Source organism: Rhipicephalus sanguineus, chromosome 9, assembly GCF_013339695.2.
Source record: "Rhipicephalus sanguineus isolate Rsan-2018 chromosome 9, BIME_Rsan_1.4, whole genome shotgun sequence".
Classification (NCBI taxonomy): Eukaryota; Metazoa; Arthropoda; class Arachnida; order Ixodida; family Ixodidae; genus Rhipicephalus; species Rhipicephalus sanguineus.
In genome coordinates this window covers 47,991,623-48,015,154 of record NC_051184.2, presented here as the reverse complement: position 1 = coordinate 48,015,154, position 23,532 = coordinate 47,991,623, and the positions used below count along the sequence as shown (strand labels likewise).

The window sequence follows — 23,532 nt, the reverse complement described above, 5'->3', positions numbered from 1 at the left end:
TGTGTGTACTTGTAATTGTGCTTCTTGGTTTTTCATCATCATCATCGTCGGCCTGACTACGCCCACTGCAGGGCAAAGGCCTCTCCCATGTTCCGCCAATCAACCCGGTCCTGTGCTTTCTGCTGCCACGTTATACCTACAAACTTCTTATTCTCATCTGCCCACCTCACTTTCTGCCTCCTCCTCGCGCGTTTGCCTTCTCTTGGAATCCAGTTAGTTACCCTTAATGACCACTGGTTATCCTGCCGACGTGCTACGTGCCCGGCCCATGTCCATTTTTAGTTGTTATAGATTGATAAGTCAGTAGGTGAGAGCAGACCTATATCATTTACCCTAACATGCACCTAGAACCGTATACTACGACCACTTCGTGCCAGCGCTTGTTGCTCATAATGTAGCCGCTATCGGTACCGATCGATTGAAAAGGAGGTCCCGTATTTTACAAGACCTTCTTAAACCTCACGAACGCCTCACAGAAGGCGTTGAAAGCGTAACTGTTGCGATCTTTAAGGAAAATCGGCCTTAGAGACATACTTTAAAGGCGGTCGTATTCTACTTCCTTTCTTTATTTTTTTTTTTTTGCTTCTAGTCGTTTTCTTTTTTTTAGCGTCTCTATTCTATTGTTTTTCATTCCCCTTACGCCTTTCCCCAGCACGAAATGGCCAGCCGGTCTGAGAACTGGCTAACCTCCCTGTCTTTCCGCTTGCCTCTTCCTTCATTCCTTCTTTCGATATTCCTCACGATGGAGTATAGCGTGTATTGGGCATTTGCTGCCGTTGTTCATTGCCAATGTAATGGTAAGTTTGCCTACTGATGAGATCGCTGTCGCAAAGTTATACAGTAAAGCACTAAACCAGAGAAATATTAATGGACCAAGCGCTACCAACCATTAATCTATCTTCATGGGTAAATGCGCGGCATCCACGATGAAATGTCGCCACCGTGAGCTTCTTTTTATCACGCCTACTGCTAACACGAGTGTCGTGCGTCTGCACAGCACTGACGAAGAAAAACTAACAGTCCCTTATACACGCACCTAAGACTACTGGAAGGCGAAAGCCATCTTCTTTTTCTTCTCAGTGGATATATTGTTCCTGCCTCGACACCCTCGGGAAGATTTCTGCGCCTGACGTGGTTTTCCATTACCTCCAGGATCGGAGGCACCTCACCTCGTTTTGCATTGCCTCCGTGATCGGCGGGCCACCATTGACCAATCTACGATGTCATGTGATGACGTCATCATGTGATGTTACGTCACGTGTCGTCACTGTGACGTCATAATGACGTCATACAGAATGTCATCACGTGAGGGTAGTTTTTTGCATCGTTTGTTTGGACACCGACGGGAGACGCCGACGCCGGACGCCGGTCACATTTCGCGTTTGATGAGGCATATGAGGCTTTCGCCTTAAAAAGCTATTGAATAAGAGAAGTCATGGACATACGTACCCAAGGGACACGTTGAAGAAGCTTCTTTATTCATAAGCGTTGTTTTATTGCCATTGGTTAGTTGTCTTGGTTACAAATATGCCAAGCATCAAGTTTGAGTGGAAGTTACTTTACGAACAACATAATTAAGGAATTAACGTAAGAAGGGAATTTAAGGGCTGGTTTTTCTTTTTCAGACGCAACCTTAATGAAAACCAACAGACAACGAAGCCAAGGATGGTATAGGGGACGCTATTATACTGTTTGAAGTCTATTGAATTAACTATGTTATAAATGTGAAGAAAGTAAAGCGCAGGAAAAGACAACTTGCCGCCGGTAGGGACCGAACCAACAAAGAAATGTTCTTATTTATTTATTTATTTATTTATTTATTTATTTATTTATTTATTTATTTATTTATTTATTTATTTATTTATTTATTTATTTATTTATTTATTTATTTATTTGGGGGGGGGGGATACCGTCGCAAATGTCACAGTGAACGAATAAACCGCTCTGACTTTCTGAGATCCAGAACGTTCGCAGATGCAGCTAACTTCATTACGCATCGTCCTTGAGGAGTCGGGAAATGACGTAAAATGCCTCCTCCGCCTTGGTTTGTGCAGCGAGGTGCCCGGCTCCCTGGAAAATAAAGAATAAAATTGACAATTTAGAGGCGTTCTTCTTCCGGTCAAGCAGATGTCACGTACTATTCTCATGAACGTGTAGTCTAGACAGAAATTTAGGGCAAGAAAATTCACTACATTTCTTGCGTGTTAAACGCAAGAAATCCTACTCATGGTGTTTTAATAACCGTGTCACATGAGCATGTGGAAGGCCTTCCAACCGATAGCCTCTTGACTGAATGGTCAAGCACGAGCTGCTAGACGGGACGTTTCGAAGGTAGTCGATTCGATAGTCTATCGAGTCGACGGAGCATCCCACAATTATCTCGAAACTTCGATGGCCATTGAGCAACGGAAGCGAAAGCAGCGAGAACGTGCCCTCTCGTTCACAGTGTGCTCGTACTCACAATTAAAAAAAAATAATTTATTCAGTATGGTCTTGAAACATTATATGTGGGCGTTATGAATTATTAAATGCGAAGCATTTCTTAGCGAACCTCAGGCACTTTGGGCGTTTCTATCTACGTATCTATCTATCTATCTATCTATCTAGCCGCCTACGTCTGGGCGCTCTCCTGGTCGTCTCCATAACTTGTAATATACCGAAATCGGCACAGCAGGGGATCAGTGTATGACGAACACGATTCACTGGTCATGACATGAATAACGCAAAATACCTGCGCGTACGTCATGAAACCCTTTCTCTCAGTCACGTGTGGCACATACCCGCATTCCAGAGTTCATGTTATGCGCGTATGTGCCACAGGTGATACAAAGTCTCAACCAACACAGCAACCGCGAACACACACATTGACACGCAAGGAAAGTGATAATAATAATAATTGTTGGGGCTTTCTGTCCCAAAACTACGATATGATTATGATCGAGAGACGCCGTAGCGAGGAGCTCCGGAAATTTTGACCATCTGATATTCTTTAACATGCACCGAGGTCGCACAGTACACGGTCATCTAGCATTTTGCCTCCATCGAAATGCGACCGCCGCGGCCGGGATCGAACCCGCGACCTTCGGATTAGCAGCCGAGCACCGTAACCGCTACACCACCGCGGCGGACGCAAGGATAGTGAGGATGCTGAAGACAGAAGAGCCCTGGAAGACGCTCAACCAACGTAGTCCGCCACGTGGACCACGTCGTATACACAAAAGCCGGGGTCAATGCTTCCTACAATAAATCTGCCAAGAGAACCAGGCCTCTCAACATTACCGGTGACTTCAACATCCATTTATCAAGACCAAACAATGCCTGGTCTTTATACTGCGTGAAAGAAGGCTTGAATATGGAAAGCTCATCAAGAAACCTCGCTGCCACGTCCAGGACAGACGTCATCATGGATCATTTCATTATAAGAGGCATCCAGGATTTCCACCAGCTGTGCTATACCTCGCACTTCACTACACTTAGACCGCTCGTAACCGCCTTCACGAACGGATCCGATTAACAAGTCTGATCCAGCTGCTGGTGCTCACTGACCACGCTGATGATGACCTTGTTCAAGAACTGTCAAGAACCCCTTCTACACATACACGCGGCTTGGTGAAACGGGTGTGCGTTCTCCGTCATGACGGACAAGCATAAGCATAGCAACCATAACGCAACTGTAACAACTGCAACTGTGAATGTAACGTACGCGCAGTGCGCCCGCGCGTGCCACTCGGCTCTATGTATATCCAGGGAAACTTTAGTGAATCAAGCTTAGTTGTGAGTAACGCCTGTCCTGTGCATGTGTGTTTCTTCTTTGTGCTGTTCGGATTCGCGCTATCCAGTATTTAAAAATATAAGCACTACATGTCAGCTTAACGGGTGTGTTGTTGGTAACACCCATGTTGTTGTTGGCATCGTCACGCAACTGCACACAACTGGTTATATAATACATATGGGACTCTTCAACATATGAGTGTGCGTATACCACTTCCACATTTCTCTAGCGTCATTCCGTAACGTTTCGCTCAATGTAAAAATATTATGCCACAGTCACCATCCCGCGCATGCTTCGCATAACATCGATTCCTACGATACGTGGGATCTGCCGAATTTTTTAATAAAATAGTTTTGCCACTTGAATTGTGCGAACAGCATACACTCTTGACAACACCAACATGGTTGTCTTCATCGTGCCGTCATGCCGTCTATCGCTCGCCACAGTTTCGCTGCTCAACAACTTAAAACTAAATATGTGTGCAGAACTACAAATAAATAACTTATTGAAATGTTTAAACAAAAACAAAATACATATTTGTGATTTTAAGTGAATTGATGTTATTCAACTCGAAGTGAGGGAAATACGAAAATAAAGATCTGCAGCGCCACCGAATTTTTGCGAGAAACGCCTCAATCACTTAACGGCCGCTCAAAACTGCCGCGTAGCAGCGCTGAAACTCCATCTAGTGGATATATTTGTGGCGTTTCGATGGTCATCGAGTGGATGGCCTTTCAGAAGTGCCCGTGTGACACAGGCGTAAGTCTCCGACCAACGGTTTCGGTTCCACCGCCTAGAGCTGATATCGAACCTCTGGTTAGCGCTCTGCCTTTGAACTACAAGTCTACACCAGAACAGATTTGTAAAGGTTATCAAACATCGCATCGATCAGACAGATAAATAGGTTGCGCTGGTCGGTGCGAATTGTAGAATTGATGCTTATGATATTAACGATAAATGTGATGGGATGGGAGCGAGACCTGCTTGAAGTATACTCTCGTGCCCTGTTCTCATCGAGCATAATTTTAACACTAGTTCAACATGCACTTGTCTTGTTTAGATAACCAGCTGTGTGCATTAGTTCAGAGTTAATGACATGTATTACCAACAACTACACATTTATAAGAATTCTGTTATGCACATTCGTTGACGTACCCACACAATGGCATACCATTTAATTTGACCTAACTGAAAATATCTCCGTGGAGAAAAATATGGCCTTCCGACCGCCATCTGTATGCAATGTTAAGTGTGCTCAGTGTATATATCATAATCATCGCCTAACACGTGGAGTATGCATGTCAGGCGAATAGCCAGGTTAACATGTATAGCTTTTCATTAAAACATTTCTCTGTCTTTCAAGTGTCTTTCGAAGAGAGTGATACATCCAATGTAAGATGTCAATTCGGATGACGCCATAAATACAACTAACGGAAGATTACGTCAGTCGTCTTGTTTGAAATTTCTAGTTCTATAACCAGACATTCTGTGCAATGCTTGCAGGGACGAAACTCCTTTTTTTAAAGTATGAACGGCTGCAGGTGCCCAGCCGTTCCGGATGACGTTGCGTTAAACCGTTTGTAAAGGACGGTTATATTTCAGTTCGTGACATCGACTGGATACACTATAAACTTAGTTATAATGAATGTGCCAGCTTCACGAGTGAGTCATTTCAAATAGATTGTAACATAAGCTGTAGATCAGCGTAAGTTTTTTGGCATTTTAGTGTCGTCAGAATATTAAGATGTGACCATTGTAGTTGGAGGAGCATTTCGTTTAGCTACGTAGGTATGACATGTTGATCCCGGATGACCTCGTCCTATAAGCAACTAAGGTTATAAAAGCGACGCGAAAAACCCACCTTGATTGTCACGAAGGTGATGTTTCCTTTGTAGGTCTGGTAGTACCCTGCTACCTCGTCACGGAGCTTCCAAGGCTTGTACTCGGACAGGACCTGAATGCGAGAGTTCGGAGAGACTAATAGTTGGCGCTTCAAGCGGTTACTCATAGTTCAGTCACTATATTTTAAAGAACAAAGCCAAGAAAAAAAATTGGCCGCGTATCTGCGTGCTTCGCTGCAAATGTCGTCTAAAGACGATAGAAGAGGCGCTGCGTGAGATATGGACGCTATCTGGCAATACGTCGGGAAACATGAGTGCTGCCCCGCCACGGTGGTCTAGTGGTTATGGCGCTCGGCTGCTGACCCGAAGGTCGCGGGATCGAATCCCGGCCGCGGCGGCTGCATTTTCGATGGAGGCGAAAATGTTTGAGGCCCGTGTACTTAGATTTAGGTGCACGTTAAAGAACCCCAGGTGGTCGAAATTCCCGGAGCCCTCCACTACGGCGTCTCTCATAATCATATCGTGGTTTTGGGACGTTAAACCCCAGATATTATTAAACATGAGTGCTGTGTTGCGGGCTGGTAGTCCCGGCGGAGCGGCAGGCGAAGACCGGCGGTGACCAACGCGACCGGCGGGGACGCCGGCCAGCCCGAACACGCGGTTTGGCGCGATGCGCCGAAGGAGAAGAAACGTCCCCACTCAACGAGTACTCTCCACAAACTCTCTTATTTACATGTCGCCTGAGTAAAACAGGAATGCCAGAGCGGCGCCCCCTGTCATTCGTACAATGCAATACTGAACCGAAACCTAAACACAACATGAGCTTGTGCGGAGGGCACGGAGGAAGACAAGTTTCAGCGCAGTCGCATTTTCAGCGCAGCTTAAGAAACTAGGGTCTTTAAAATTGCGTATCTATGTATTTTCTATTAAAGGAACACACCACCCAATATTTACCTAATGATGTTGCGCCTCAGATATGCGTAATATTTACTTTTTGATCGACAACGTTCACAAGTATGAACAGCCGTACCAGTTCAAGATGGGTGGGCGGTATGCAAGTGGTTCAACTTTGGCCGGGTGGCTGAATCGAGTGACGTGCCGACAAACAGAAAGACAGATTTCTGCGTTTAAGTTCCCCAAGAAAGACTATCGTCTTTAAAAACTAACGCACTTCATCCTCAAACTTACCAGGGGGCATCGTGTCCTCCTTCAAGGACATTAATGCCGGGTGTTCGGCAAAAACGTACTCTTAATTAACATATTAAATTTGTGTTACGTATCGGTATATATATATATATATATATATATATATATATATATATATATATATATATATATATATATATATATATATATATATATATATATATATATATAAGACCTAATCAACAGTATTGCTCTAGTGAGTTCCAGGGAAGAGAAAAATTAAACATAAACACTTGAAGTTCAAATCAAGACACACGTAAATGGGTGATACATTCTTGAACAGGCGATGTTTCGACAAGTGGTATTGTCTTCGTCAAGGCTGCAACGTTGCTGCCTTGAAGAAGAAATGACCACTTGTCGAAACGTCGCCTCCAGCGACAACGGTTATTCAAGGTTTTTCCATCTCTTCCAGCTTCCACCTCCTCCTGAACGTCTGCCTTGTTCGGATAAATCAGTGTTTGTTATTGCCTACAGTCGCATACAACTTAAGTCAGGAGATGACGACCGAAGCGCGGCAGCCGAACGTCTCCGCGAATAAAGATATAGTCCCGCTCCTGCACTCGACAATGTTCTCCCAAGGCGGGGTCACCGACCGTCGGACTCATGATGTCAGTCTGGAGCGCGCACCCATTGGTGCAAAGCTTCTGTGCATCAGCCTTTGAGAAAGAAATGCCTCGGACTTCTAAAGTTGTATCTGACCATAACACCATCGCGTCCTTGTCGACTCCGTTGGTATATGAACTGCAATGAGACGTATTTAACACGAGTTCTTATTCTTGGTTGATACCTATCCCTCTGGCCTAAGCAACGCAATCTAATCATATCGTGCATAAGTAACCTCGTCTTTTTTTGTCTTTTTTTACCTTGCACGTTGGCTAGTATTAAGCTGCGCTTCATCGAACCGGCTTTTCCACGACATAGCCAAGATAAGAAAATTTGGGTTTCAGGTTCTTGGCTTCTAAAGAACATGGGCTAATAAAATACTCTGATGACAGGCAGATTGTTCCTTTTAGCAGAACATGGAATAGCCAGGCGTTACATAAATGGACGCAAGTGAGCGAATTACGTTAAATGTAAGAAACTCCCAGGGTCTCCATGAATTCGCATAAGACGAGTGGAAGGCGAAAGCCGTCCTGTATGGCTATTTCTCCGTCCACATTATGCCACGCGAACGTCCTTCTTTTTTTCCTCTTTTTTTTTTGTCACGCGAGCACCGCAACGATGTACTGAACACGGAGTTCGCTCACCTCAATCCACGATGAGCGTGGGTGGTCATGTGACTTTGCGCGCTACACATTTCGTGCGCGCAAAGGACACCCTCCTCATGAGCTTTCTAAGGCGAGCACTTTAAAATGTAACGTGACATTATGACGCTACAAAATCCACGGAATAATATCATCCCTATACACCAAAGATGCTTAAAATTGAGACCTCCTTGGTGTACATATAGCCAGTTACAACGTAAGCAAACGCACAGGGTATCTTATGTATTCGCGTAAGACGACTCGAAGGTGAAAGTCATCGTCTTTCTTTTATTTTTCTTCTCATTAGATTGAAATGATCCCCCCTCTCCCGAAAGCTTACTGCACCTAGCGTGGTTTTGCGCTGCCTCCGGGATCGGAGGCGCTGAAAGCCTTGTACACTTCACGTGCCTCCGGGATCGGCCCACCTATGATCAAGCGACGATGCCATGCGAGGACGTCGTCATGTGACGTCATGGTAACGTCACAAATTTGGCGATCTGTGACGTCATGATGGCTCCGTACAGTGACGTCAACACGGGATAATGATTTGTAGATGCGAAGCATCTCTTGCTTGGGGGTATGTCCCGCGGCGTTGGCCTGGGTGTCCGCACTCACACTACGCATGCGCAACTCTCCTCCTTCGCTCTCTCCAACAGCTGCGCGTTACTCTCTCCACTTCTCTCCCAGCATATATATGCTTGCGCTTCTCCTGCGTTCTCGCTTCTGCTCTCGCGGTGCATGCGCTACTCTCCTCCTCTAGTCTCCTCTCCTTCAACTGTGAATATAAAGCGGGTACAGAGCTGCGCGCGCTCAGTTCAGCGCTTACTTCGGTTCACTCCGCTTGACTCCGTTGATGCTACTCTCCGCTTCTAGTCTCGTCTCCTTCAAGTGGTAGAGCGCTGCGCGCGTTCAGTCCAGCGCTTGCTTCGGTTGACTTCTCTGAAATGCGGGCGAAACATGCCGAAATTCTCTCCTGCGCAACGCAGTGATGAGCGCCAGCGCATGCGCGTCCCCTCCCCCTCTCTCTCCTCTCCTACGCTGCCCCCTCTCGCGCGCCTGTCGACCGCGTTCCCCGCTCGCCCTGTGAGAATTAACGGCCAGGCTTGAGGAACACTACGACGCGCGTAGTGTTCCTCTTCGCGTTCCACGACGCGACGTCGGTAGCATGCCCGAGGTCGGTAGCGTGCCCAACGAACGCCAACGGAACGCGATCGTGCAAGTGCTCCGGCTTTGCATCGCTTCATGGTCCCCTTTAGCGGGAGATGGTGTAATTTTTTGCATCCATGGTGTTGACGCTGACGGTCACTTTTCCTGTTTTAGTAGGCATCTAAAGGTCTGACCACACGTACGCGTTGCAGCGTGTCAGCGCGGGACATTCTGACGCGGCGCCAAGCCCTCTCCCTATGGAGAGAGAGGGCGCACAGCTTCGCGCAGTTGCGCGCCCTCTCTCCTCATAGGGAGAGGGCGCGACGCGGAGTCAAAATGTCACGCGCTGACACGCTGAAACGCGTACGTGCGGTCAGGCCTTAAGGCTTTCGCCTTAACAAACGTACGCTTCGTCTGCAGAAGTGCGGCTCGCGTGCCCTTCACTTCTCTATAAGAGTTAGACGAGCTGTTTTTCGTTCGATGCCTAAGCGCCTTCTTTCTTTCAATGTAAATATTAAACGTAATAGAGGATAAAAGTCCGTCGTTTCTGACCAAAGTCTTAATTTTAGCGGAGAATTCGCATCAAGATATTTGATAAAATTTGCCGCGTATTGGCGCTTGCCGTTAAAGAAAATCTCTCTACTGTGCTCGGTTACGACCAAAGTAAAAATTAACGCAGCTTCGCGCTAAGGGTGCCAAGTCCGAAGGAAGTGCGTAGTTGGGCAGCCCTCTTTGTTCCTCTTCTGTTTTCTCTTTCTTTCCTCCTTTCTTTATTTCTTTTTCCCTTTTCCAGTTTTTTTTCTGTCTTTGTTTCTCGCTTCATTTCTATTTATTTCTATTTTTCTTCGTCTTTTTTTTTCTTTCTTTCTCTCGCTTTCCATTACTCGCTTGCTTCCTCTTTTTTCTATTTTTATACGTGGTTTTGCCTGCGTTACGCCAAGCGACGACAGCATACGACAGCATATGACAGCCCGGGCCCCTAATGTGCTCCGCATTTAATATCATCATCACGGCGCTCCAAGGACAAGAGGAGAAATATTTCTCTTTGGAGTCAGCGCGCGCTCAATATGCTACAGGTGGCTATGCTATACGTGGTTTTGCCTGCGTTACGCCAAGCGCTGGCAGCATACGCAAACATACGACAGCATACGACAGTCCGGGCCCCTAAAGTTCTCCGCACTTAAACAAATAAGCAGCACTCACCTCGTAGCCAAGGCTGTCGACGAACATTTGGTTGCCAACAATGTTGCATGTCAGGTCTGTGTCCCCGTTGTAGAACAATGACTTGAGTTTTCCGGAATCTACAAGTTTTTTCACGACGTCTCCAAGCGTGATGTACTGGGTGGCGTAGACTAGACGGTCGCTTCAGAAAAGAAAGGAAAAAGGAAGACGCAATGCTCAGAAAAATAAGCTGGGATTTGCAATTCGTATTATTAATGACGGAGCAAGGAAATGCGACATGCGAGGCTTGGTAATGTGGTGGTGGTGATCAGAACAATTATTAACCATTAAATGGTTACAGAGAAGTGATTGGGTTGGAGCCGTATTGGCCTCCTACCCTCACAGTATTGGGTGGAGCCCCTATTCCAGGGCTCTGTTGACAAGCAACGCCGCCCGCGTCCGTTGTACCAGGACCTTTTGGGCCTTGAGGTCCTGACAGCCGAGCAGGGCCGCCTCACAGTCCTCTCTCGTGGGTTTGGTGTTGGGGGGGGGGGGGGATAGATGGGTCTGATTGGCACGCCCAGACTATGTTTATGGTGTCAGCCACCTCGCCACAGAACTGGCACGCACCATCAAAGAATGAATTGAAATGTTTTAGCACCGCCGGGCACCGTACAGTGTTGGTGAAAATTTTTTAAAGGAGGCGCTCGTCAGCGCGATCCAGTCCCTTGGAAGGGCCCGGATAGCGCCTGTGCTCCTCGTCGTAGTAACAGGTGATGTGTTTGAAAGAGACTTCTGGCCCTGGCGCGGTGAACACGTTCCGGGAGCTTCGAGAAGCCCCACCTCGTCAACCAATTCACGCGTCTTGCCCAGATCCATTCCGGTCGCCGCCTCTTGGACCGGCTACGCATCAAACACGACTACCACTATGAGGAAAGGGTGAAAGTTCCAGAGCCCTGGAGACGCGCCCTCAGTGTCCGACCCCTTCCCCGCAACATGTCGTAATGTGAAACTACGCAAAGAAATACTCGTGTCCACGTAACGTATTGGTAAACGCGATAGCGGGTAATACATGCCCGTACTGTTCTGTTCCGGTGATGCAAGCAGATGCATACCATCTTATATGGACATGCCAAGGTTTACAGTCGGAACGCTCCCGTCATCTCCTGCAAGCTGGCCTTCGCTACAGTGACACACACAGTTATGACCGATGGATACATCACAACAGATTCCACAAGACACTTCTTCACTTCATACACATCACCGGCCTAACGGCGCACATTTAATAAAATATACACAACAAATATTATGCCTTAAGGGCAAGTCTATGTCGGAAAAAAAAAAAGTAACGTATTGGACTGTTGTGGTGCTTAGTTAGCTTAGAGAAAGAAAGCAGCGTGGATGCGACGTATAATGGAACAGACATCGAACATACCGATAAAGGTTGCATCGCGTCAGGAGAGCTCAGGATATGCATTTGAAGAATCGCGCGTGTGTTTTTGCGGTTACTTTTTCTAATCATGAATCACCAACTGGCCTACACCTTTAGAATAGATGCTTGAGCGAGTTGCTAGGGATTCATACTTTTATATGCTTGCGTTACACGATGTTTGAACGATGGACGAAAGGAGCCCGTCCTATCTACTCCCTTCGCCTATCGTCCAGACGTCGTGAAGCGCACACACTTACAAGTATGAATCGCTTACCCCCACACTCTTCTAGAAAGAGACTCCAAGATGTAAACTCAACGCCTCCTTTGAGAAATGTACACGCGATAACTTCGTTCGGTTGTCTGCTTTAGTCCTTCCCACACTGTGTGCTTTTATAGAAATTAGATTATACAGTTTCATGTTCGACAACCATGATATACGAGCTACGTAGCAGTATATTATGAGGCTCCTTGTAGCGGGGGCTTTCGATTAAATTGGACCACCTGGGGTCCTTAAAAGTGAACCTAAATAAGAGTACGCTGGTGTTCTTGCATTTGGCTCGTCATCTAAATGTGGCCGGCATGGCCGGTAACCGAACCCGGGTTCTCCGGCTTCGCAGCACGACAAATGCCTGTGCTTCTTTGCCACGTACATAAGCATACCAAAGTGTGGAATAAAGAGCCTAATGTGATCGCGTGTGAAGAGCCCTACATCGACGCTCGCCGTAAATTTTGGGCTAGCTGTTGACAGATAAATCAAGGTACACAGCAGGCGTGTTGTCCCTGCTGCGTACCTCAATTAGAAATTAGCCCCTGCTGTGTACCTCAAGGTAGAATTTTTTTCGGAGGGAGGGGTGGGAGTGGGGATTGTCACCATACTTTATGCACACGTATGTTAGTACGTGCTTAACAAAATTCGTTGCTGTGTTAGTTCGTTCATAGTCATAAATACTGGATAACGTAGATTCGACACAGGACCTAGAAAGAAAGTCCTGTGCTTCAGCGTTCTTTCTTTCTTGGACCTGTGTCGAGTCAAGCGCTATCGAGTATTTAAGGTTAGTGCGTGTGATTCTATGTGTGCGTGTATATGCACACAAGGAGTATTAAAAATTTTCGGGGAGTTTTGAACCCACCCCCTTAAACCCACCCCCACCCCCCTGGCTACGCCAGTAGCACTAAAGAACGCATTGGGAAGAGGGAACCCCACCTGCACGGTGTCCAGAGCATCGGTGAGTCCGCACTATGCAAAGCCTTCCGCACCTGGGGCTGATTCAGATAGGTGGCCACATCGTCGTACGTCACACACGGCGGGTTTGACTTGAGATTCAGTTGACGCTGGAAGGACAGCAGAAAGCAATCTTCACCAGAGGGTTCTGTAAACTCAACTCTAACCGGCTTTATAAAAGCCTATCTGAGTACCGATTCCGCAATCGAAGAAGAAGGAGAGATGATCGAATGATAAACACGTTACATGTAGGTACCATCAGCAGCTGTATAAAATTCGGCGCGGTTGACGAAGAACGCAGCAAATTGAAAGAAATGACTTCTTGAAACATTTCGTCTTCCAGTGGACATCGCAGGTCTCGTGGCGATTTCGTTGATGACGCAGTCAACTACGTCACCCCCGTACACTGCGAATAAGGATTGGGGATCGTTAACATATTTAAACTGCGCAGGTATACTGCGCACTTACAGATGATATCAATTTAAAAAATCGCCTCACACACCGTGTGCTGTTTACCTATAATAAACAAGACGCCTTTGCGTAGTTTTACGCGGAGTGCAATTCGATACAGAAAAACAAATCTTGACGTTACCTAGCCGCTGTAGGGCGTTCTGTATCAGCTCATCGAATTACTATACGCATTGTCCTAATACAGTGACTTGCAGTTTCTTTTGCGCTGGCATATTTGCATATGCTCTATTTATCTAGCTGTGGGCCGTGGTGCCACATAGAAGCTCTTATGCATTAACTACTGCAATTAAAGTCTCCGAAGACTCTAATTCAGTAGTTCAGTGAGGCACTAATTAGTGTGATCAAACCGCCAGCATTTCGGAGCCATATTTAGCTGCAGGAAAGGCTGGGTTGCTACTCGGACACGCGAATAACCAATTTACCGAAAGGTATAAATACCGTATATCATCATGTGATGGTTGCACTTGTCGCTTTTTCTACCTGTGTAGGAGCTAATTACATAGGACAGGTTAGCTTCCTACAAGTTTCCCGGATATGAATGGTATGGTATATCCGTGCTCTCTGCGCCGGAAAAAAAAGGGTATGCTGATATTTTCACGACATATTCTTCTCGGCCATTATATGATCACCTCTTTTTGTATGGGCCATCGACGCACGTGTTTTTGTGTCCTAGCCCATGTTATCGACAGTCGCACGGTAGCCGTGCTGCTAAACCTAGCCGCAACATCTAGCTTGAGTGCAGCACCATGCTTTGTCAGACTCTTTATTCTAGCATCGTCTCGCTTAGAATTCAGGTTTTCCTTTGAGGATGGCGCTGAAAAGTGATGCCTGTAGCTATTACGTGGTGACGACCCTTATTCGAGTATATACGGTATCTTCTTACCAATTACCTTACGCACAACCACCAAGTCTCTTGGTCGCACCTTCGCTATGGGAGAAAGTCGTAAACACAACTAGCCTGGAGGTCCAGCTCCAGGCCACAGCTGGAGCGGAGGAGGTGGCTGGCTGTCAGGCATCGCCTGATAGACACCTTACCTTTATGAACAGTGAAGAATAAAGCTTTGACTCACTCACTCCCCAATTAACTTAGCTTTTCATAAGAATATTGGCTCAGCTTTAGATAGGTTGCGACTTTGCTTTCCGCAGACGTAACGCAGCACTCGTTGGCCCCCTCTTATGCCTGGTGGCCAAAAGTTATCAATGCTTCACTCTGGTTTTATAAAACTTCTCTCACCCGTGGTTTCACGCTGAGGCTTCGCAGCACTAGCTGTTGCGCCCTGAGGTGCGGCGTAGTAAACGTTGAGTCTTGCATTTCATGCTCAGTCTTTGCCCCGTTCCCCAGGTTAGGTTGAAAGCCGATGCATTGGTCATAAAGGTCGTAGTTGTTGAGGCCTCTCTCGATGATCAAGTGCGCCGCAACTTCTACCTGAAAAACAGAGGATGCTTAGATAGTAACGCGTAGTTCAAGTATTCAACGTGGCCGATCCGACATTGTTCATAGGGATATTCAAAAAAAGGCTGCATTCGCTTACACAAATGCCTTTTTCCATGAACTATGTGTGGGATAATTTCAGCGTGCCAGGTTAACTATAAGTAAGGAAATGAAGCTATGATATCAACACCGATTTGTTGTTGTAACGTCACGGATGTGAAAATACGTTCTCCGTCAATACCACCGTTGTATCGCTGTGAAAGTGTTCGAAGCTTGCTATAGGTTAATTCCGTAGCTTCTAGAGCGTAAAATTTAGACCGGCCAAATAACTAGGCACGAGCAGCTGCGGTTAACCCTTTGACACGCTATGTACACCATTGTGCACACCACTTCTTTTTGGCTAGTTGTAACGAATAGGGGCTATGAAAGAGCATGATAGATTGAGCTTTGATGAATAGAACCTCCGGCATAATAAATTTGTCTTCCTTTAACTTATTTGCAGTGTTCTGTTGCATACGATCACTTTGCTGAAGGCACAATCATGGACATAACCGAAAACAAGTTTGCACTATATTTCTAGCCTGAGATTTCATTCTATTTATGCAAAAACTGAGCATGAATAGATATTTAATTACAGAGTAATTTCGAATGATTACTATAACACACTTAAATAAACGTATTACGACATTATTTTTGTTGCAATATAATATCGAGTGCTTTGAAATAACATTTTATTGATTTGACGTGTTTACAGACAGTTCTTCATAGGTGGCATCTGAAACGGTTAAAATAAATGATGTCACAACACGCTAGTGTGGGAACTACACGCAGGCGTCACCGCCAGATGCTTTTTTTTTTAACGTGAATATAGGCATGCTTAGAAGGGACCATTTTAATATTGAAAAATATGTATATCACCATTGCAAGTTTCCATCTGAATCGTTTTCTTAGCTCGTGCGATAATACACCGAGTCTACACTGTCTCTGTGTGGGACCCTATGCATGCGAAATTAACCACTGCCTTACAACTCGTCCAGTTTCTTTCTCTAACTACATCGCACTACTAGCATATCAGCCATGAAAGCCATCCTTTCTCTTTCATTCATTCTTTCACTTTCTTCTTTCACTTTCATTCTTTCACCGCAGTATACGTCCCATCGCATTGATAATCACCATAAGGTAACGGTTTCATTTTCAAACACGAAAATATTCTTCGAATCATTTTTGCCGCGCACCGCGACCGAGTGGAAAAGCCTCCCCGCTGAAATCGCATGAATCACCGACAATCAACGGTTTCACGAAGCACTAACCGACACATGTTTTACCTTGCTATTATTGCTCACGGTATTTGTTTTGCCTTATGTATGTATGTATGTATGTATGTATGTATGTATGTATGTATGTATGTATGTATGTATGTATGTATGTATGTATGTATGTATGTATGTATGTATGTATGTATGTATGTATGTATGTATGTATGTATGTGTGTGTATGTATGTATGCATGTATGTATGTGCTTTTGTTCACACCCCCTGTATTGCCTTGGCCTTGAGGGGTAAAATAAGTAAATTATTAAGCATAAATAAACGAAATAGTCTAACTGACTCGGCTTCTCTTTTTCTGTATCGATAAGTAATGAATATAAGCACCGCATATAAAACGTGCGCAAGAATAAGCTTTCTACGCGTCCTGCCTTCACGCTTTGCCTGTATGCGCAATGCGCAGTGCATGCGTGGTCTGTCGTCTCCCGGCGTTGCGGTAGAAGGCCGCGCGTATGGTCGTTCAAGCAATCCTACGTACGTACTGCGGTGTCACATTCCAGTGATATGAAAGGCGGCTCGACGAAGCTGCACGTCTCTTCGGATGCGCTTCCGTTGCAACACGATGACAACAGCTGCCTCCACAACCTGTTGTACAACGAGAGGTGTTCAAAAACAATGTCTTTCACGAATTACATCATTTCGCATGTCATCGCTCATAAAAAAGGGCTGCGTAGTTGAGTTACTGATTTTACATTTCCAGTACTTAGCATGAGAGAAAGGGGGAGACAAAGAGAAATGCTGTAATGAAATGCTGGAGATGCTAGCCTGGCTACTCGCCTGACATGCTACTCCAGGTGCTGGGGGATGATTATGCTGTAAACACTGTTAAACACATAACAGCGCATACAGCCGCACACACAAACGTAGAATACACTATATTTTCAAAGTTTCGCTAAGGCTCGTGGCCCTCAAGAACGGGCCATGAGCCATCTGTATCTATGATATCTATACGTATATCTACGATGGTGGTGTAGACAGCGCATAATTGTCCTGGAAAAGAACAGAACAGAATGTAAAAGGACAACAGAAAACAAGGAAAATAAACGCTGCTTCCTCTCTCTTCTACCGTATCCTAATTTGATTCTGCGCTGTGCACGATATGATGATGTTTCTACGCTTTCGTGCACACGTGTACAGTAGTCGAAATGGATTAGTGCCACCTGTGCATCCTGTGCTGCGAAACAACTTTCTACTACACGTGTTGGCCTGGGACCCAGAGCAGCTTTCCTGCTTCCGGTGCTGGCATGAACGTCGTGTGTAAGCACTCATGTTACCGTTAACAACGTGGGCGGCCACGCGTTGCAGATTATGGCTCTCAGGGGACAAGGAAGTCGTAATCAGGAGATCCGTGTTTCGCGCAATTCTCGCTTGCTTTTGTTGGCGAGCAACAAAGAGGGAGACGTATGGTGCAGTATACGTTGGTTCCTGTCCTGCATTGTTTTACGAATGGGGAGGCTTCTACGGAAATTCCAGGAAAAAAAATTTAAGTTCTACTCTTGTCTAGACTGAATATTCTAAAAAGACACCTCATCGTAATTCCTGTCGCAACCCAGTCACGCTCCAGCACGGAGGACAGCTCGTTTAGAACTGCGTGTTCATGTATGAAACGCGAAGCTCTGAATGAGCATAACGAGTACGTTGAAAGTGAACCGAAGCCAGCAACCGAATGTGCGGTATACGTGAAAATGGCCCGAGTGGCTGAATGAGGGTATAGGGTTTCAAGAGGAATGCGTCATAAGAATAGTTGCAAGGGTGGCCAGGAAAACGGAGGGACATGCTGAGAGCAGTTGAGAAGAAAAAAATCATTCCGGATCGTTGGGGCTATAATGAAACAGCTCCACTAACGTGATACCTGTGGAGGGGCGAAGCATGCAGTGTGCGCCGGTATTTCCCACAGAAAATTCACTGCTAATGGGTAATGAGAGACAGAAGAAAGATTAGACACAGAGACCCGCACTCCGCTTTTAGTTAACGTGCACGCTGCGAATCTTTATTGTTCAACTACGCACAAGAGAACTCCCCCAGCTGCACTACATTGTCAACATCAGTGGTCAAGATCCAGTGCCTATATATATGGGGTGGCCTGTGAACGGTTGTGCAGCGCGAGCAGTCGGTTTTTCCAAGAAACTCGCTAGCAGACGCTGCCTGCGTCGGCGTTGTCTCTCGCGGACGAGGGCGCGCTCTCATTCCTTGCGAGCTGGTAGTTCAGCGTTCACCGCAGAAAGAGCGTTTCCATAGTCAACACGTGCCGTTCGCTCTCTCTCGCCACACGGCGAGCGCTTAGACGATGGCGCCCTCTTTTGCGCTCAAGCAAATCGACAGGACATGACGATGCCCGCCGACCCGCCGAGCCCCTAAGGTGCTTCACCCCGAATAAATACGCGAAAAAGGATTCGTACAGTTCGAAAAATATTCAGACATTGGGTATTCATTTTGTATACTCCATCTCACAAGCTAGTTGCAGCACTGTGGAAGCTACGCGACTGCTTAGCCACTAGGAAGAGCGAACACCCCTCACAATGTCTTTATCCCCGTCGCGTCGACTGTTAGATGGCGTCTGCGCCCATGCATTGGGTGATAAGAGCGAGCACGCGGCAGCAACCAACGCTGTTAGCGTTGGTCAGCAACACCAGAGCCGCAAAAGAACAACTGCGCGTTGGAATGAACGCAAGAAGATTACTTTTAAGGGGTCGTTTTTCTTTGTTAGACACAATATTAATGAGAACTAAAAGACAATAACACCAAGGAAAGTATAGGCGGTGTTATTTGTAGTAATTAGGATATAGATATGAATAAAGTAAAGTGGACGAAAAGATAACTTGCCGCCGGCAGGGACCGAACCTGCGACCTTCGAATAACGCGTCCGATGATCTACCACTGAGCTACGGCGGCGGTCATCCCCCCGTCCACTTTATGGGGTATATATGTGCATTTAAACCTAGGAGTGTTAGTTAGCGTCGATCGCAGCCATGCCGGCGAGTGACTCTTTTTCTGCCTGTTGGCGTCACGTAGCACGTGATCTTTTTACGAGCCGGCAGCTGACCAATAATCCCTCGCATACTACCTGAAGGCATCAAGTCTGCCAGAACGAGGCGCTCGCTAGGAATGAAGGAAAGAGGATTACTTTTAAGGGCTCGTTCGGTCCCTGCCGGCGGCAAGTTATCTTTTCGTCCACTTTACTTCATTCACATCTATATCCTCTTTGCCACAAATAACAGCGCCTATACTTTCCTGGCTATTATTTTCTGCTAGTTCTCATTAATAATGCGCGTTGGAAGAGTAAAGTGAGCATATGGTAGCAACCAACGATCTTAGCGTTGGGCAGCAATGGTAGCGCCGAAAAAAACAACAACATGGCAGCGCACGTCGACGTTGGTTCCTTGTGTCTCGAAATTATGAAGTTGCCGTCGGGAGCTGTGTGACCCGAAAGTACTAAACCGACGCTAGTTTTTGCGTTATATTTGCATCCTGGCGGTTCGACAGCAATCTATTCGTATCTACTTTGCACTGTTTCCAAGATTCATATTCAAATTATTGCCCCGCCACGGTGGTCTAGTGGTTATGGCGCTCGACTGCTGACCCGAAGGTCGCGGGATCGAATCCCGGCCGCGGCGGCTGCATTTTCGATGGAGGCGAAAATGTTTGAGGCCCGTGTACTTAGATTTAGGTGCACGTTAAAGAACCCCAGATGGTCGAAATTTCCGGAGCCCTCCACTACGGCGTCTCTCATAATCATATCTTGGTTTTGGGACGTTAAACCCCAGATATTATTATATTCAAATTATCGGGTACAAGGCTTAGCAGGCGTGCCTGAACAAAGAGCTAATCTCAGTAACAAGGACAAAACGTACCTGACACTTTGTGCTCAGCGTGAGATGACACAAAGCGGTAGCCGTTTCCACTGTTTATTTATTGCTGTCAGGACAGTGGGCGAGTGGCAAGCGTGAGTTCGGATCGAAGCGGGTGATCGCGTCTGCATGAGCGCTGCCATGTTGGTTCATCGTCAGAACTGTCGGCAGTTACCAGCACAAAAATATAAATGCTTATGACGCACACGCGAATTGTAATTGGTGTATCACGTATTGCTGTGACGTAGCACGTTTCAAACAAACGCGGTCTTCTTAACCTTATCGAATTATAATGCAATTACAAACAGAACTATATTTTGTTGCGCAAGCATGTGGTTTGTTTCCACCTCGTAGCTTCAACCCTGCTGCAACAAGCTTGTGAGTTGGAGTATAGTTCTCGGTTCACAAATGAAATACATAAATGGAGGGAGCAGGCAAGTGACCCGAAGCTGGCTACTTACAATGGATCGAGTATGCCGTGGTACTGCCCGAACAGGAGGAGAGAGTTCCCGTTAGACCGAAAGTCGAGCGCACCGTTTCCGATGGCATATCCCTAGTGAAAATAAAACGAGCGTCTGTGTTATCTGATCTGCCGAGCAGCTACTTCTCGGCATGATAACGTTGGTGGTGTTGTACGCACACACACCTACGCACGCATACAGGCTTTAGGTCGTCTTGTGAAGTAGACACAGTGCAAAGTGTAGTCGTTCGGAAGCCAGAATTTCGTATGGCACCAAAGAAACAATAACGCAGGTGTAAAGCTACAAAACTTATTAGCTAATGTGACAAGTGTAAGAGCTCGAAGACTTAAGGAAACGTAACACGTGACCGTCACGAAACCGTTCTACAGTACCAGATTGAGTAAAAGCCTCCTAAACGACCCTCGCGAAGCATGAGATTCCAAGACTGCAAAATTGCGTGGCTTCATCTTGAAAGGGTGCTCCGTGATGTTACTGCACTCAAGTTCGTGTCATGATTCCCGATACACCATCCTCTACATGTTTCGCTACGCCATACGATACAACAGTGAGATAAAGACGGAATCGGCCAGTCAATAAAGTCGGCAAAGTGACGTCATCAAGTTACTTCGTTATCATTGTAAAGCTGGTGTCTACATTGCTTCAATGCTCTTCGCATCAACGCACACAGCCATTGCGACGTAGGTTCTGTGCATTGTTTTTGTTTTTTTTTTGCATTACGTAAAACGAAAGTCAGAGAATTCCGTCTCATAATAGAATAAAAATTTGTTAACTAAAGGGTGCGCGAATACCTTCAGCTTGATTCCGCTAGGATCTTTGAGGAGGCGGGATGCCAAGATGGTGACGTAGGCAGCAGCGCTTCCTTTGCCAGAGAGGTAGAAATCATTCCCCTTCAAACTGCCAAATTTCTCGAAGAAATCTGTCAAAGCGCCCTGTATGTCGTCTACAGTGGAGTCGTCGTTGCTGGTGTAGTTGGCCGCTACGTCGTAGGAGAAGCCGACAGATGCGGGTGCCTCCAAGTAGAGCACGTTGGCAAGCTGCGAAAAGAACATGTTTTTTTTCTTCCAGTGTACACTTTACTTCGGCACATTTACGTATTACGTGAGCTGTCTTGTAGATGTATAACACTCATATTTCTACTAGCATTCATTTGGCAATGTGTAGAGATATTCATAAGATATGACAAGGTGAAAAGGAGCGCTGTTAAATTTCTTTTTCTCGTGAATGACTAACCACTAGCTACTTGATGAAAACAAGCTGGTTCATATTTTGAACGGAGGTTGAAACAGATCGATCAAGTCAAGCACACCAAGAAACAAAGACCACAGAAAAGCACCTGCTCTGTGGGAACTGTTTCTTGACATCTTTGTTTTAGTAACACGTTACTAGTGTCAGCTCGATTACATAACAATTTTGTCTAAATTTTTCTGTGGCGTGAACTTTATGCGCACAATTTGTTTTAAAACGCTACTAATTTACCCACAATTACTCCAGTGGTTCTTTATTCACACTATTCTTTGTATTTCAGTGCCAGATATAAGTGAAGGCAGCTATTTCTCAAAACGAGAGTTGAGGTACACCCTGAAGCAGGATGACACATTGCTTTCATTTTTTGAAGCAGTCCTAGTTTATTTTCTTTTACCTCTCGAGAAAACTTGTAAATTTGAGAGAAAAGAGAACTCTCATCTCGTATTTCGTTAAATTATTCTACTCTGCGAATATCACATGTTCCACAAAATTTCCGGATGATGCAAAACACACATATGTTGTCAATGTCGTAGAGTTCCTGTCACTGTCATATCCGTTTTTTATGGCGATTTTTGCGTTCAAATAAGTCTACGTAGTGTTCCTCGTCCCATACTCGTTTCTCTCATTCCTAATGCGAAAGAGAAGCATTGAAAATATTGAGAGTAGCTTGCTGATTAGCAGATGCAGCTGCACGTTCCTATCTGTAACGTTTTAAGCTTAATTTCTACTTGCAGAACACTCGCCCTTACTGAAATGGCCCATTCTTCAACTGACAAAGCTTATTTCCGTTTTAGGGGCGAAGCTCCTTAAGGCTGCACCCGTTCGTCCCTCGTAGTCGTAGTAGTGCCTAACCAGTCGTAACGCTAGTACCAGATCTTGGCCTCCAAGGTGGTGCCGGTGGGAGATTTTTCCTGTGCGTTGTTGAACAATAAAAAATTCGCAGCGTGCGCGTTAACTAAAAGCCGAATTGTTCTGTCTCTCATTCCCCATTAGCAGCCATTGGCATGTTCCAGTAGGAAACGTTAGTAGAAGTAGAAGTGTAAGTGTTAGCTAAAAGCCGACTTCTTCTGTCTCTCATGCCCATTAGCAGCCATTGTTTACCTCCAAGGTAGTGCCTGGTGAGATTTCTCCTGTGCGTGATTAAACAATAAAAATTTTGTTCAAAACGCCGTTGATTGATGAAATAAACCAACGAAAGACGCCAGATGTTTTCTAAAAGCAAAACGAAAGAACGCCAGATGTTTCTAAAGCAAAACGAAAAGACTCCAGCTGCTTAACGAAAGACGTCAGATGTTTTCTAAAGCAATGGTTTTCTAAACAATGAAAATTCACAGCGTACATACATGTAAAATTAAAGTGAGCTGCAAGTCGTCATAACTCATCGAACCTTTAGTACAAACGCGCCCGATCTCACGTCGGTGATGATGTACTGGGCAGAATTCACGGAAGATTCACGGTTTACCGATGAACCTCCGCAGCTTCGCCCACTCATCATCATTCACTCCGTGGATATGCTGTGATTTTTAACGCGATAGCGTTAAAAAGCTCGTATCGCAGAAATTCCGCCGTCGGCGTCGGCGCCGTTGGTTGTGAGCGAAAAATCATCATCTTGTCCGTGACCGAAAAATCGAAAAAGCTGCAAATAAAATAAATAATAAAAATGTTGGGTCCGAGTGAGTATCGAACCCAGGCTTCTGCGTGACAA

The 23,532-nt window shown here is 45.8% G+C and overlaps 1 protein-coding gene across 1 annotated transcript in view; it reads right to left on the bottom strand.

Moving 5' to 3' along the window:
* Nucleotides 1-1,882: 1,882 nt before the first annotated feature.
* The window catches only part of LOC119405126 (lysosomal protective protein), a 41,155-nt gene continuing 19,505 nt past the window's right edge, over nucleotides 1,883-23,532 (bottom strand). Inside the window, exons 3-10 of the mRNA XM_037671922.2 lie at nucleotides 21,371-21,616; nucleotides 20,562-20,653; nucleotides 16,735-16,837; nucleotides 14,730-14,921; nucleotides 13,007-13,134; nucleotides 10,413-10,572; nucleotides 5,634-5,726; nucleotides 1,883-2,070 (exon numbers count right to left, since the gene is read on the bottom strand). Coding sequence (XP_037527850.1) covers nucleotides 1,990-2,070; nucleotides 5,634-5,726; nucleotides 10,413-10,572; nucleotides 13,007-13,134; nucleotides 14,730-14,921; nucleotides 16,735-16,837; nucleotides 20,562-20,653; nucleotides 21,371-21,616 — 1,095 coding nt within the window. The 3' untranslated portion in view covers nucleotides 1,883-1,989. The remainder of the gene's footprint in view (nucleotides 2,071-5,633; nucleotides 5,727-10,412; nucleotides 10,573-13,006; nucleotides 13,135-14,729; nucleotides 14,922-16,734; nucleotides 16,838-20,561; nucleotides 20,654-21,370; nucleotides 21,617-23,532) is intronic.